Source organism: Echinops telfairi, unplaced genomic scaffold, assembly GCF_000313985.2.
Source record: "Echinops telfairi isolate 266 unplaced genomic scaffold, ASM31398v2 ScPeMD7_25;HRSCAF=90, whole genome shotgun sequence".
In the NCBI taxonomy this organism is placed as follows: Eukaryota; Metazoa; Chordata; class Mammalia; order Afrosoricida; family Tenrecidae; genus Echinops; species Echinops telfairi.
The window spans coordinates 16,165,886-16,181,650 of NW_022103922.1; the positions used below are offsets into that span (position 1 = coordinate 16,165,886).

At 39.5% G+C, this 15,765-nt stretch overlaps 1 protein-coding gene across 1 annotated transcript in view; it reads left to right on the forward strand.

The window, feature by feature from the left end:
* Window positions 1–15,765, forward strand: part of CCDC171 (coiled-coil domain containing 171) — a 303,642-nt gene that overhangs the window by 65,355 nt on the left and 222,522 nt on the right. The window contains exons 10-11 of the mRNA XM_004706542.2: window positions 1,024–1,184; window positions 2,674–2,812. Coding sequence (XP_004706599.1) covers window positions 1,024–1,184; window positions 2,674–2,812 — 300 coding nt within the window. The remainder of the gene's footprint in view (window positions 1–1,023; window positions 1,185–2,673; window positions 2,813–15,765) is intronic.

Sequence of the window (15,765 nt, forward strand, 5' to 3'; positions counted from 1 at the left end):
CTTCAAGCCTTTAAGACCCCAGACGCTATATCTTTTTAGCCTGGCATCATTAGCTTTCTTCACCACCTTTGCTTATGCACACGTTTGTCTTCAGTGATCATGTCAGGAAGGTGGGCGCCCACTGATCTGATTTTTAGTTCCTTGATGTCATGACCCACAGGTTGAAAACCGTTGTCATGAGGGTCTTATCATATAGAGAACTTCCTTTTAAACATTGTTTAATAGTTTTTTTAATAGTTCCATATTATTTTGTGGGAATATCCTTTTGTAGATCCTTTGTGCTGTTGGTGGACACAGACAATCTAGTTTTCAAAAATGTAAATTTTATGTATATTTTACCGGTATGTAAAGTGTCAAGCATGTGTGTAACTAGAGAGAGTGGTAAAATAAAGTCCTTGTGTATCCATCACTCAGTTTGACTGAACTCTGTTTTATTCAATCCAATTTTATTATTGTTACCCCCCGCCCCCACTCACCACCCCCTGGATTATTATGAAACGAAATCCCAGACATCCTATCACTAGTCCTATAAGTAGTTCAAAGAGTGCTTTTTGGTAATAAAAATTTTCATTTCCTATAGGCAGAAATCTTCAAGAATAAAAAGAACTGTTAGCTTTTATAGATTTACAAATGTGGCCACGTAATATGGGATCTCTTAAGTGAAGAATACTTCCTCTCCAAAAAAAAAAAAAAAAAGAATACTTCCTCTCACTTTTCAAAAACCATTTACTTTATCATGTTTTATAAAATGAGTGTTTGATTGGATTAGTAGGTCTAAATTTTGTAGGAGGAGCTGTGTAATATCAGCGCATCTTTTTTCATAATACAGCTCCATTCTTTTATTTTTCTTCCTTTCCATTAGACACATTGAGAAATTGAGTTTTGTTTTTCTTTTTAAACTAAAGCAGAAAAAAGAAGTGTTTGGATGGGTAATAACTTGCTGTTGAGAAAATATCCTACTCATTTTAAGATTGAGGCTACCATTTCCTAAGTTGCTTTAATTGCCCTTCTGTTCCCTGGCAGTTACGGATTCGAGACCTTGAAGGAGCTTTACAAGTGGAAAAGGCCAGCCAAGCAGAAGCTGTGGCTGATTTGGAAATGATAAAAAATGAGTTCCGAGAAGTGGAAAGTGCATATGAACGAGAAAAGCAAAACGCACAGGAGAGCTTTGCAAAACTGAACATGTAAGTTTTTCATTCTAACGTTCTTTGCCTTCATGTAAAGATTTTATAAACATGAAGTAAATATGAAAGTAGTGTTTTAGATGTAGCTCTCATCAGTGCCGGGGGTGGATTGGGGGTAAAGAACTCCGTGAAACTTAGATGTCGCTTCCTACTTCCTTGAATAGATAAACAGTGACAGGGCTTTTCTAGACTTGGAGCATCGGGTATTCTCAGTAGTCTCAAAAATGCAGGTCCAGGCGAGAAAGTAAACATTAATGGCTTTTGAATAATATTTATTGATTTAAGGTAGCACTTTTAAATAGCTTGATTTCAGTGTCACTTACAATGTAACAATGTGGAGATGAGTGTACTTTTCATGCTGCACAAATAATAATAGTAGGAGCAGTACTCCTAGCACCGACTCATTCAGTCACCGGGGATCCCTAGCCTTCATTATTCTCCTATCCTGCCCATTCCCTCTGGGGTGAGCCTGTTGGCCGAGGCAGAGGACCTCGCTCCTTTTGGTTGTGCTGAGAGCGAGAGCTGGTCCGCCAGTGTAGACTTTGGACATGCAGGCAGGAGAGACCAGGCCCTGGAGAAGGACATCAAGCTGTGTAGCGTGGAGGCACAGGGAAGGAGAGAAAGGCCCTCAGCGAGGCATTGACAGTGCAGGCAGCACTGGGCTCGGCTGTGGGAACAGTGGTGAGGATGGTGCAGGCCGGGTAGCATTTGGGTCTGTCGTCTGCAGGTGGCCAGGAGTCAGAAATGGCTCAAGGGTCCCTAACAACAGCAGCAACAGTTTGGACCCGAAATGTAGCATTAAGTGGTAGATCCATTTATTTTCTCTTTTGCTGAGCAAATATAAAAGAAGCTTTGAATGAAATTTTTAGTTTTTATCACAGTATTTAAAAAGTCCAAGAAGCATGTTAAAAAAATGAAACAACTCACCAGTCTTACTCGCTCTGACACCTGGCCGTCCAGGCGTGCTGCCGTTCCTGTTAGATGCCATGGAGCACATTCCAACCCGTAAGTGCCCGTGTCCTCACAACGGATACGAGTGATTTCGGATTATTCTTGGTTTTGGATTTACCATGGCAACACATCAATTCCTGGTGCACAAATATTCAGGAGTGAGACATGGCTTCCATTTCTAAGGTTGGATTGCAAATAGAAAATTGTTTGGTAGAATTGTTTTCTCAGTCTTGAGGCAGTTGCTGAGCTAAGTAACTTTCTCTCCTTAAACGTGATGGTGAGACCAGATCAACATTCTACAAACCTATTTTGCTTACAACCCTGGTTATAGTACAGATGCCTGCTATCCAAAGGACTGTAAATGGCTCTACAGTCTTTCGTTTCAGAATATGTGGCCTTTTGATCAGAAAAAGGGAAAGGCGCCTCATAAAGCCCTCGGCATGAGCTGAAGATGTGTACAGTGCCCCTGCCAGCGGTGCTAACAGCCACTGACCAAAGCCTTGTTTGACAAACCCATTCTGACACCTTACCTTTTCAGAATGGAAAGAGAGTATTTTTCCAAAAACAAGATATTAACTGAAGAGATCGAGGAACAGAAGAAAGTCATTATGGACTTTTCCAAGAGGCTCCAGTATAACGAGAAAAGCTGCAGCGAGTTACAGGAAGAGCTAGTAATGGTAAGGAGAAAGGAAGGGGGCCTACAGCAATGACTTTATTGGGTCAAATGGGACGGCCACGAGATAGCAGTATGAAAATATTTTTAGGGCCATATTGATTCAAAGTTCAAAACTGGGGTTTCTGGTTACTAACATCTGTGTACATAAAAAAGCCTCCGATTTGGAATGGATGATGTGGAATAACTGAGTGGATGAAAACTGGGCCGAGGGGCTCAGGATTTAGACTCAGTAGGTCTAATGACAGATTTCAAAGCCACCCTTTTGTAATCCTCTGTGCCAGGTCTCTCTTCCTCCATCCTCCAGTCATCTAGCCTTCGCTCCATGGTCATAGTGATCGTTCTAAAACAGGGCTATAATTTTGTCTGCATCCTTTCATTCAGAAACCCTCCAGTCCCCCTTGCTGCGTTCCCAATGCCGTGCCCGTCTGTGGTTGCGTCACCTGAGGCCCTCTTGCACCTCCTCCGGGTCACTTTTCCAGCTTTTTGCCACTGCCCTCTATTTTGTTTCTGCTTCATTAGAATGCCCTTGGCTTCCTAAACGCATTATATGTTCTCATAGCTTCTTTCTTTTGTTCAGGCAGGTTATTTGAGGGTCCCATGTTGACTGAAATGCCCTCCCTTCTTATCAGATTCCTATACATCCTGCGAGGCCTTCTCTGAGCTCTTGCTACCCTGGTTCCCCGAAAGTAAGACATCCCCCGAAAATAAGACCTACTCATAGTTTTGTCTCTCGCTGAAATATAAGGCATCCCCCAGAAAATAAGACCTCCCCGAAAATAAGGCCCCCCAAGCTACCGTGACTCTGGACCGTAGCAGCGGGCATGATTGCGCAGCTCACTGTTGGCTGCAGCGCAGCCAGAGCAGACAGGAAGTGCGAGGTCTCTTTTAAGAAAACAAGAAAACAATAAACAATAAATGTGTACCGTATTCTTCTTCATGGAAAAATAAGACATCCCCTGAAAATAAGACCTAGCGCATCTTTGGGAGCAAAAATCAATATAAGACACTGTCATATTTTCGGGGAAACAGGGTATCTGCGAAGCTTCTCATGAGTTCATCTTTTCTTACTCCTGTCCGCTGTAAGTCCAAACCTGACCTCTTCCCAATTTGGTGTTTCTTGAAGCATTTAGTTTAGCCTCGTCATAATACACCAGAATTTGTCCTGTATTGTCTGTCCCAAGCAATGAGTAGCTAACAAGGCATTTTGAGTAACTTAATTCATTTTACACACGCACATTCTATGACAACACTGGCCACAGTAAAGCATGGTTTACTAGGTGGACGTAGCAGACTCCTCCCCTGCAGTTTGCTGGGAACTCCAGTCGGAGGACCCAACGCCTAGACTTTTATCGTATTTCCTCTTTGTTCTGATCCCCACAGACATTCCTTCCTCAGAGACTTGGCTATTTCACTTTCAGTTGTGTCCCACCATTCTTGGTGACTTTGGTTATTGATGAAAGGACTATTAATCCTCCTTGTTCAAAAGTTGGAAACTGAGTTATATTTAGAGTGTAAAGGAGGCAGGGGTCAGACATGCCTCCACCCTCCATCTCTCTTTACCTATTCTGACACCACCCTTCTCCCCATGAGACTCGACTTTTATACCGACTCAATACTTTGTTGCAACGGCCACACAGAACTTGGATAAAACTCACAATTAAGGGGATTTACTAGGGAGGTTAACAGGTTACCACAAGTTACGATCAGTGCAGTCCGGTGGTCCACACAACACCTCTCCTCAGCCAGTAGCTAGGTCTCTCTTCAGTCCTCAGCCCCTCAGCCGTGGGCCCCGTGGCTTCTCCCTTGTGGTCCCGGAAGCCAGGCTGCTGCTCTGCCGCAAAGTCCCATCATCGTGGCACTTCTCCTCCGTTCTGCCTCACAGTCTCCTTGCCTCGGCCTCTGGTTCCGCACTGCCCCTTTCCTCTGTCCCATGGTCTCGTGCCGCAGACTCCGGTGCCTCTGGAATGTTCTCCTCTGGTGGCTCTTCTTCCAGTGGTCCCAGGACTTCCCGGTGTGCCCCTGCGCCCGCGATAACCCATTATTATGTGCTGTGATTTTTGTTTTTGAGTAGACCATACACCCAAGGAAACAAAAACTGACTCGAGCCTATATAAGTATATCTGCATGTATGTGTCTTTTAGCTCTTGCTTTGTCTTATTCTCATTTCCTGGTTTTTCTCCTATACTAGTTTTTTATTTCTTTAAGTCTGGCCATATTGGTCTTTTTTTCTTTTTCCTTTTCTTTTGTGCTTATTAGAGCTATTGTTCCCAATCTCTGATCACAGCCAGAAAGTTAAAAATGATTTGTGGTATTAGGGAAAATATTATTTTTAATCGTTTTATCAGGGGTTCATACAACTCTTATCACAATCCTTACATCAATTGTATAAAGCACATTTGTACATTCATTGCCCTCATCGTTCTCAAAACATTTGCTCTCCACTTAAGCACCTGACATCAGCTCCTCATTTTTTCCCCTCCCTCTCCGCTCCCCCCTCCCTCATGAGCCCTTGATAATTTATAAATTATTATTTTGTCATATCCTGCCCTGTCCGACATCTCCATTCACCCACTTTTCTGTTGTCCGTCCCCCAGGGAGGAGGTCACATGTAGATCCTTGTAATCAGTTCCCCCTTCCTCCCTCCACCCTCCCAGTATCGCCACTCACACCACTGGTCCTGAAGGGATCATCAACCCTGGATTCCCTTTGTTTCCGGTTCCCATCTGTACCAGTGTACCTCCTCTGGTCTAGCCAGATTTGCAAGGTAGAATTGGGATCATGATGGGGGGTGGGCGGAAGGAGGAGGAAGCATTTAGGAACTAGAGGAAAGTTGTATTTTTCATCGTTGCTACATCACACCCTGACTGACTCGTCTCCTCCCCCATACCCTTCTGTAAGGGGATGTCCAGTGGCCTACAAATGGGCTTTGGGTCTCCACTCCGCAGTACCCCCCTCATTCACTATGATAAGATTTTTTGTTCTGATGATGCCTTATACCTGATCCCTTCGACACCCTCGTGATCGCACAGGCTGGTGTGCTTGTTCCATGTGGGCTTTGTTGCTTCTGAGCTAGATGGCCGCTTGTTTACCTTCAAGCCTTTAAGACCCCAGACGCTATAGGAAAATTTTTAAAAAAATTTTTGTGTTATTTTTAATGATTAAAAGGGCACAAGAATAAAAACCTGATAATTCACTTATATTGCATAACAGGCTAACCAACTGGACATGGATGATAAATTATAGAATAAATCATTCATTTTACTTTCTAGATTTTTAAAATTAAGATTTGTCTTTCAAATAGGACTGAGGTAAAGTACATTGGCAAACAAAAAAAAGGCCAACAAGAATAGTGCCAAAGTAACTGGTGCCCAAAACCAGGATGCCATGTCAGAAAGCGTCATATGTATGTATGTCTATAGTAACTATTTATCAGATTAAAGCAGCAGGAGAAAGTTACTTCTAAATCATAATCATTTTAGTGGTATTTTCAACTTAACCACCGCAGCTTTTCAGCATCATTCTTTATCTGTGAAGCAGTAAAGTCCATGCCAGAGAAGGAAAAGGGGAATGGAGGAGTCAGTTAGTTCATTCCAATAAATTACCTCTCCAGTTCTTAGAAACATGACTACCAGCACAAAATTGAGAGATATCTAGGCCTAGTGGAGACACTTGGTTTAAGTTATGGAGAAATTAAAATGGAAAATACAAGGTAGAACCAATGGGGTTGAAAAATCCCCTCACTGAAAAATCTGTATTTAAAAAAAAAAAAAAGAAACAAACCCTACTAGTACAAACTAGCCTGAGTGGTTTGATTGACAGAGTGATTGGGTCAGCTGTCACTGTAATTCCATAAATGTATTTTCTCCACTCGTTAAAGTGGCACATGAGTGTAAGTTCTGTAAACACAAGCACTAGGCTTTTCAGCGGACCCAAATAGTTTACTGTATATCCTATGAATAAAAAATATCTTTACGTTGATAACTGACTATGCGGGGACTCCATGTAAGGAAAAGTATTTTTAACTTAAATAGGAAGCACAGTGTTTTTCTATTAAAAAAACCTGGGCTATAATTTCCTTAAATTGCATTGTTTTCTTTTTTTTTTTTTGCATTGTTTTCTTATACACATTCTATTTATAAAAAATAGATCAGTGTCCTTTTCAGAGATAATTTTCTAAAAAAAAATCCTTTCTATATAGTTACCGAATTAAAACGATAAAGCCACAAATAATAGTTTTTCTAGCTCAACAGCTAGAAAGCCTATCTGTTGTGTTTGCTTTGAGTCCATGATTGTTGGTGGAAGAGAAAACCACGGGAGGAAACTTTTGCCTTCTGCTTTTGGACATGAAATTTCATTCTAATGACATCTCATGACACCATGCACCCTGGTGTGTCTTTCCTCCAGTGGTGTTTCTTCTGAGTACAGTGGTTTCAGTGTTTGGTTTCTCCGTTCAGGTCATGTTCAGAGCCATTATTCAAGCCTTGGCCTCTTATTTTCTTTGTTGCATTGAAAGAGAACATTAAAGTCAGTGTTCTCAATAGGTTTACTAGTGAGATTAAGGTGTTATTAATAATATACAAAGACAAGGGAAACGTGAGGCTCAAAAATAACACTTGTTCAATAAAATGTTTTAAGAAAATGTTTAATTTAGTACAGCATAGTCTCTTAGACTTACCTAGCCCAAGATACATGAAGTGTTAATAAGCCAGTATAAAGTGATAGCTCCCTGGTATCGGCATATCTCCATGTAAAGGTAGAACATGTTTGTCCAAGCCAGGCACACTGGGTCTTTTGTGGGTATTTAATTGTACATACTTTTAATTGTACTTTTATAGCAATGGGGTTCCTCCCACTCAACTTATGGAGCTCAAATGTGATTGGTAGAGCAAATAGTCTACTATAATTTGAAATCTCCCATATTTAATAGAATTTCAGCATAGCAATCTAAAGATTTAGCAAAGTTAATTTCATTACTGTGGGGTACACGACTGACTGTCACTTAAAAAGTTATGAAGTTGAACAATTAAATTGCTTGATATGTGAATTATATCATAATAAACTTTAAAAAGGTATGGAGGATTGAAGTATGAACATCAAAATCTATGCATTTAATAATGATTTAATGAGCGACCGCATAAAATGGAACTTCCGGTTTAGGCGGTTTCGTCCTCCTGCTTCTGAAAGTCTGAGGGGCTCCACAGATGAGCGTGGTATGCCCGACTCCGCGGGTGCTGTACACCTGCTTCTCTGGAAGCAGGGGAGCGATGATTTTCAAGTTGGCGTTATTAGGACTTGCTTTGTGCTTTCTTCAATGAAATTTTTTTTAAGTTCATCATTTTTTGAGATTTGTTTTCTGCCACTCAGTAATATTTAGTTACTGCTCGAGGAGAGACCACATATTGAAAAGGGAATTCTAGTTCTCATGAGGCTTGGCTCAAAGAGTGTTTCAGTCTCTAAAGAACTTGTGATTGAAAATGGTCAAGTGTGTTTTCTTTCCCTTTACTTTAGGGGCTTAGCTGATTATATGAGTGATGATTGCTAGCATGAGGTGGAATTTCTGAACATGCTTGATTGCTATACTTTTCAGTGGAGTGATATATATATATATATCATCAAGAAATATATGTATATATGTATACATACACACACATATTTGCCTTAAATGATCTATTTGGTTGGTTTCAGAAAGACATGTTTCTGATTTTATAGAAGGCTTTGGAAATAATGGGCTAAGAAATATTCTATTGTGAATTCTTAACTAAAAATTTGATTTCTGTTTTTTTACTTAGAATGGGAGGAGTATTTGTAGGTGAATATTAGTTTTGCTCACATAAACATCATTTTCTATCACTCTTAGTGGCCCTTAAAATTTAATACTATTACATTCTACTCATTGAATGTGTCTATATGTGTGTGTACTTAATGTTTACTATATAGGACTGATTTCCTAAACTTTTCTGAGTAGTTTGAGATGGGAAAAACATTAGTAGTAGGTAGTTTTTGCTGGATATTTTCTAATACTTGTGTGTGTGGGGGGGAAAGCCTGGGATTTACAATATGGGTTGAAAACGTTTTCATTAAACACCTTGAAATTTATTCCCATAGAAATTAGTAAAATTTGAAAAATCTAAATTTCATTTTTGACCAAGAAAAAAGGTACTTGTGGTATGTGTATGTGTGTGTGTGGCAGGGTGACCAGCAGAGACAGAGAAAGAGAATGACATTGTTATATATTCAGATCAGAAGGTAGCATCTACTGAAAAAACAAATGACTATAAATTTATGTAAAGAAGGTAACAACAATAATAGCTCATCATATGAGAGAAATAATTGGGCTCACAAAGGCTCACATCCGTGGAAACAGTATAAGCAAACAAAGAGGGAGAGATACAGTGAACTTTTTTGTTTGTTTGCTTGCTTGTTTTGGAGAAATAAGAGATAACAGTCATTATTACCCTGATCAAGGAAAAGCTGTAGATGGTGGTAAGTTGAAAGGTAACTGAATCGAAGTAACAAAGCCCACATGGAAGCAGCACACCAACACGTGTGATCATGAAGGGCCAAAGGGACCAGGCTTTAAACACCAAAGGTGGGGAGGGGGAATCATATCCTCATCAATGAGGGTGGCACGTGATGGAGACCCAATGCCCATCTCTAGACAATTGGACATACCTTGCAGAGGGGGAGTGGGGAGATGAGTCACTTAGGGTACAGTATAGCAATAATGAAACCCACAACCTTCCTCTGGTTCTTAAACGCTTCCTCCCCCCAACTACCAGGACCCCAATATTGCCTTGCAGACCGGTTAGACCAGATGATGCACAGCGGTACAGATGGGAATTAGAAACGCAGGGAATCTAGGACAGATGAACCTCTCAGGACCAGGGGTGACAGTGGCGATACCAGGAGGGAAAGGGGGTGAAGAAAGGGGGAATGGATCACAGGGAGCTACATATAACCTCCTCTCTGGGGGACAGGCAGCAGAAGGGTGGGTGAAGGGAGACGCCGGACAGTGTAATATAAGATACAATAATAATTTATAAATTATTAAGGGTGCATGGGGGAGAGGGAAGGAGGAAGGGAAGGGGAGGGGGAAAAAAAGGAAAATGAGCTGATTCCGGGAACCCAAGAGACAAGCGAATTTTGGGAATAATGAGGGCAACAAATGTATAGATGTGTTTTATACAATTGATCTATGTATTGTGATGAATTGTATGAGCCCCAATAAATTGATTAAAAAAAAGAAGAAAAAAAGAAAGGTAACTGAATCAGTTCAGTGCAGCTCAGGAAACGCTGCTTGAGTCCTATGGCATAGTGGATTCTGTGCTGTCCTGCTAACACAGGGCCAGCAGTTTGAATGTAACAGTGTGATACTGATTCTATACTCTGATGCTTTCTTGTTTTGACTCAGGCGAATTCCTTTGTAACAGTTTAAAACATATACTAAAATAAGAAAATTTAAATAAAAACAATGAAAGCTTACTTGAGTTCAAGTATTCAGAAATTATAAGCTGTATGGATCACTGCTTCAAAAATTCATCCCATATCAAAAATGCTAATTTAATTAAAAAAAAAAGGTATTTATTATTATCATTTTCTTTTTTTTTTTTTAATCAATTTATTGGGGCTCATACAATTCATCACAATACATAGATCAATTGTGTAAAGCACATCTATACATTTGTTGCCCTCATCATTCCCAAAATTTTCTTGCCTCTTGGGTACCCGGAATCCACTCATTTTCCATTTTTTTTTAAAATTTTCCCCCCCCTCCCCTTCCCTTTCCCCCATGCACCCTTAATAATTTATAAATTATTACTGTATCTTATATTACACTGTCCGGCGCCTCCCTTCACCCACCCCGCTGCTGCCCGTCCCCCAGTATTATCATTTTCTAAACCTGTTTTCTCCACTACTTTTAGCCATATTAAAAGTTCCCCTTAATAGCTTTAATTTTTTTTTTTATATCTTGGGCCAGGCTTTCCATTGCATTTCAGCAGGGGTCATTTGCCATTTTTAAATATGCATGTTTGGATATATTAAACTACATAATACATAAATATATGTTTATATATGTAGACATTATATGCATCGTATATATATTTGAGAGCCTGAATTAAGCTTTTATTTATTGCTTATCTTTGTGAGTTGATTCTTTGTGAGCAAAAGAGTGAGGGAAAAGGTTTTGCAGAATCAAAGTAAGAAATGATAATTATCAAAGAAACAAAAGAGTGTCATATTCAGTTAAAACAGAAATTCATTTCTTTTAGTAGATTGTGAGATATAGTATACTAATGTGTGTATTGTGGAAATATTAGGTAATCATTTGCTATTTAACTTTTCTTTTTGGTTAAAGATATTTTGTACCACTCCTGACCCCTCTTTAGTAATATATTAAGGTCTATCAGTCACCAATTGATCTGAACTTTCTGTGAATACTTTTATATTTTCAGCCTATTTGTCTATAATGATCATAGATGCATCACTGGCAACTAGACTAATCTTTGGTTCATGGTAGGTGATTAGTAAATGTTTCTCTGGCCATAATCTATCTATATAGCCAACATTTCTATGATACTTTAATTTGAGGGTAGCAAGCCCTTTATGTGAATTATGCCCCAGGCCCCCCCCAAAAAACAATTAAAAAATCATTTTATCTTACAGTTTTGTCTTTTCAAGGATATTTAGGGTGAAAGAATTTGTCACATCAAATTTAACATTCAATCAAAGCTTACGGTTTATCTCACATAATACAAACATGTTAACCCAACATGAAAAACTTGGTCTTTTATCTTTGGCTGGCATTTTGTTTTCAGCATGTGGTTTTGCTTATTTAATGGATAGAGTCTGTCTCTTTAAAACATTTATTTATTTTGCTTTTGAGAGTATGCACATCAAAACGTACACCAATTCGACATTTTCTACCACTCAGTAGTGCCATTCAGTGACACTGAATTGCATTCTTCCGACTGGGCAGCCATTCTCACCCTCTTTTTCTGAGTTGTCCCTCTTTCATCAACATACATGAACTCTTCTCTATCTAATCTTTTGCGTTTCTGTTATCAACTTGATCCCACATCAATAGTTCTTAAAAAAGCATACTGCTGGAGGGAGGCCTTTTTCCCCGTTCTTTATTTTTCTGGTTAAGTCAAACTGGTTGAAAGAGTTCTGAGGATATTTTTGTTTTAAGGTTTAAAGACTATTTCAGGGTAGGAGTTTTAGGCATTTACCCCACCTTCACGGCTTCTAATATGGAGTATATGAGAATGTGAAATTTTGTCCCGTATTTCCCCTCTTTTGACCGAGTAAATTTCTTCTAAAGCATCTTTGGTTAACATGTTCAGTAATGGTTTGGGGCACCATCCAGTTCTTTTGGTCTCATGGCTAGGAGGCAATTGTTCATGGAGACAATACATACATTCCATATTTCTTCCTAGTTCTGACTCTCCATCTGGTGCTCCAGGTGAATAGATGGCATGTCTTGGATTGCCAAGATTTATGACCCTGGGCCATTGGTTCTCTACCTTCCTAATGCCACGACCCTTTTGTACAGTTCCTCATGTTGTGGTGACCCCCCCAACCATAAAATTATTTTCGTTGCTACTTCATAGCTGTAATTTTGCTACTATTATGAATCGGGTGACCCCTGTGAAAGGGTCGGTCGACCCCCAAAGGGGTCGCCACCCACAGGTTGAGAGCCGCTGCTCTAGGTACTACACAATGAACTAGAAGGTGGAACAGAAGTACTAAAGATAGATTCAGTCTTTATTTGAGAATGCCATATTCATGAAAAGGCTATTGGGAGAGGAATATCTGTAGGGACAAAATTTAAATGAAAACACAATGTGGCACTTAGAACACTTTTGCAACAAAAGAAAACAAAAGAACCTGACCCATCTGTAGGCAACTGGACCTCCCCTTATGGAAGGGTCCTAGGGAGGAGACAGCCAGTCAGGGTACAGGGTAGCAATGATTAAACATATAACTTTCCTCTAGTTCTTAAATGCTTCCTCCCCCCACTATCATGATCCCAATTCTACCTTACAAATCTAGCTAGACCAGAGGATATACACTAGTATAGATAGGAGTTGGAAACACAGGGAATCCAGGATGGATGATCCCTTCAGGACCAGTGGTGAGAGTGGCAATACCGGGAGGACTGGAGGGAGGGTGGGTAGAAAGGGGAACCGATTACAAGGATCTATATGTAACCTCTTCCCTGGGAGATAGACAACAGAAAAGTGGGTGAATGGAGACGTCAGACAGTGTAAGACATGACAAAATAATAACAATTTATAAATTATCAAGGGTTGATTGGGGGGGCAGGGAAGGAGGGGAAAAATGTGAGGAGCTGATACCCAGGGCTCAAGCAGAAAGCAAATGTTTTGAGAATGATGATGGCAACAGATGTACAAATGTGATTGACACAATGGATGTATGTATGGATTGTGATAAGAGTTGTACAAGCCCCCAATAAAATGATTTAAAAAATATAATAAAAACAACTCCCTGCACTCTCAACAACAAAAAACACTTTTGCAGTACTAATTAAAATGAAAGCTTTATTAATAACAGTAACTCAATTTATTAGAAAAATGTGTCAGTTGAAAAACAAAGACAGTTTTCTGGTCATTAGTTGGCTTATAAACTTAATTATTAAGTAAAAATTTTATTGGCTATATTTTAAGATTATTCGCCAGTTATCTATGCAGAATGACCTAAACATAATAGTCCCTTTCATGCATGGTTAACCTTTTTTAAAAAGCCTTTACAATAATGAAACTACTTCTTTCTTCTTTTAAAACATTGTACACTATCCAATGTTTTCTGTATAATCTTACCTTAAGTTTGATTATAAATTGTGTAAGTATTGAAGTTTTACATTAAAATGGAAACCCCTTATATACTTACTCCTTACCAAAGCTTATAAGTGGCAAATGATTTTTTAAAAGGTAAGATTAAGCATGCCTTGCTATTTAAATGTTGGTGCCAACTCATTTGGCAGTGTATTTTTGGCATCTTGATGATTCATTTGGTGTACAGCCAGTGTATGAGATCTCCTATAGTCCTAAGTAACTGCTCTCCAGGAGGATAAGTCTCTTTGAATTCAGAGTAGGGAGTTGGGCATTGATGGGTCTGTTTAGAAAGCTTTCAGAATCATCCTGTATATTTAGAAACCTTAGGAAACCCCTACAAATGCTTTGCCCTCGTGTAATTGATTCAGGATTAGAGGAGATAATTCAGCACTCTGTTGGTTCAGTAAAGAGTTAAAAAAAGGATTTCAAGGTAGTTTTCATAGGAGGGTAAGTCAAACAGTATTGCTATAAGATCACAGAAACATGTTAAACAAAGATAGCGAAATGTGAAGCTCTTGTTTCTTGCCATATTCCTTATCTGGTCCTATCCACTTTTGACGGCAGTATTGACACTTTTCGTGAATCAGAATCAACTTGATGGTAGTGAGTTTGGAACCCTTCCAAAGAATTTGATGCTTTTCAATGGACACCGAGACAAAATGACAGTTTGGGCATCCTTGAGGGACTGAAAATTATATTCCTTTGAAATAACAAAAAGAAGTCTGAAGTGGCAAAGTCAGCCCTGGAGGGTGGGCTGGGTAGGTTTTCATTTGAAATTTTCTATTTTATTAATCTTTTCAAAGAACCAGTTTATTGTCTTGTTGATTTTTTCCATTGTTTTTATTTTCCATATTGTTTATGTCTGATTTGATCCTTGTGATACCTTTCCTTTCTTTATTGGAGGGATTGTGTTGTCTTTGTTCCAGTTCTTGGAAGTGTTGCGTCAGGGTTTTGATTTTAGCTTTCTCCTCTTTTTGTATGTGTTTGTTGACAGCTATCAATTGCCCTCTGAGTACTACTTTTACTTTGTCCCAAAGGTTTTAATATATTGTGTTATCATTCTCATTTGTCCTAAGGAATTTTAAAGTTTCCTCCTTTATTTGCTTTATTACCCAGTTGACTTTGAGTATTTTCTATGAGTTTGTCTTTGTTTCTGCTCATTTTATTGATTTCTAGTTTTTGTGTCTTTGTTGAGTTTTTTCCTTGATGTTCTGTCTTTCCTTGAGAGTACTGCATTGAATCTCCTGTTATTATTGTCAGTGTGTCTATATCCTTTTAAAATTCTGATGAAATTCCTTAGGGCAGCCCTCTCTACCCCCGAAGAATGTTGTAATGGGAAAAAATTCCATGTTGTGATGGAAAAAAATTTCTTTGTACAACTTTCTTGGCGTTTTCGTATTAATTCAGTTTTCTAGTTTCATAATACTTCTTCATAATAAGTCCTTCATTCTCCAAGAAAAATCTATCAGAATTAACCCTCTGAAATCCCACTCCTTTACCCCCTAAAACAGTCTTTCTAACTTCTTGAATTAACCTCTCTTCCTTGAAGTTACCGTATATACTCGAATATCAGCCGAAGCACTTAATTTTACCACAAAAACTGCATAAAATGTGCTTATACTTGAGTATATACAGTAATTGACCTAGCACATCTCCTTGGAAGCCACTATAGCCACTATTTTTATTGGACCATTTTTTAGGAAGACAAACTAACAATATTAAGACTCGTGTGTTTCCAGTGGAGAGTTCTGAGGGGCCGGCCTCAATCCCAACTACTACGTGGACACCTGCCCCTCCCCCTAGAAGAATTTATTTCAAAGGACTGCACTGAATCTGCAGCTCTGGGAGAAGGACATATCTGATTGGAGCACACAGGAGCAGATGAAGGGGGAAGAGGAGAGAGTGGAGCACATCCTGGCCCACCAGGCCTTGAGGACGATGTTCCCGATTAGAGCAGCTAGTCCACAGAGAGGACCACATGGACAGCCCCACTATGAGAGACAATGTCCCTCACTGACCCATAGCCCTACAGGGGACAACACTGGAGACACAGTGTGGGAATTGCATCCGATCTGATCCCGCCACACCGAGACAAAGC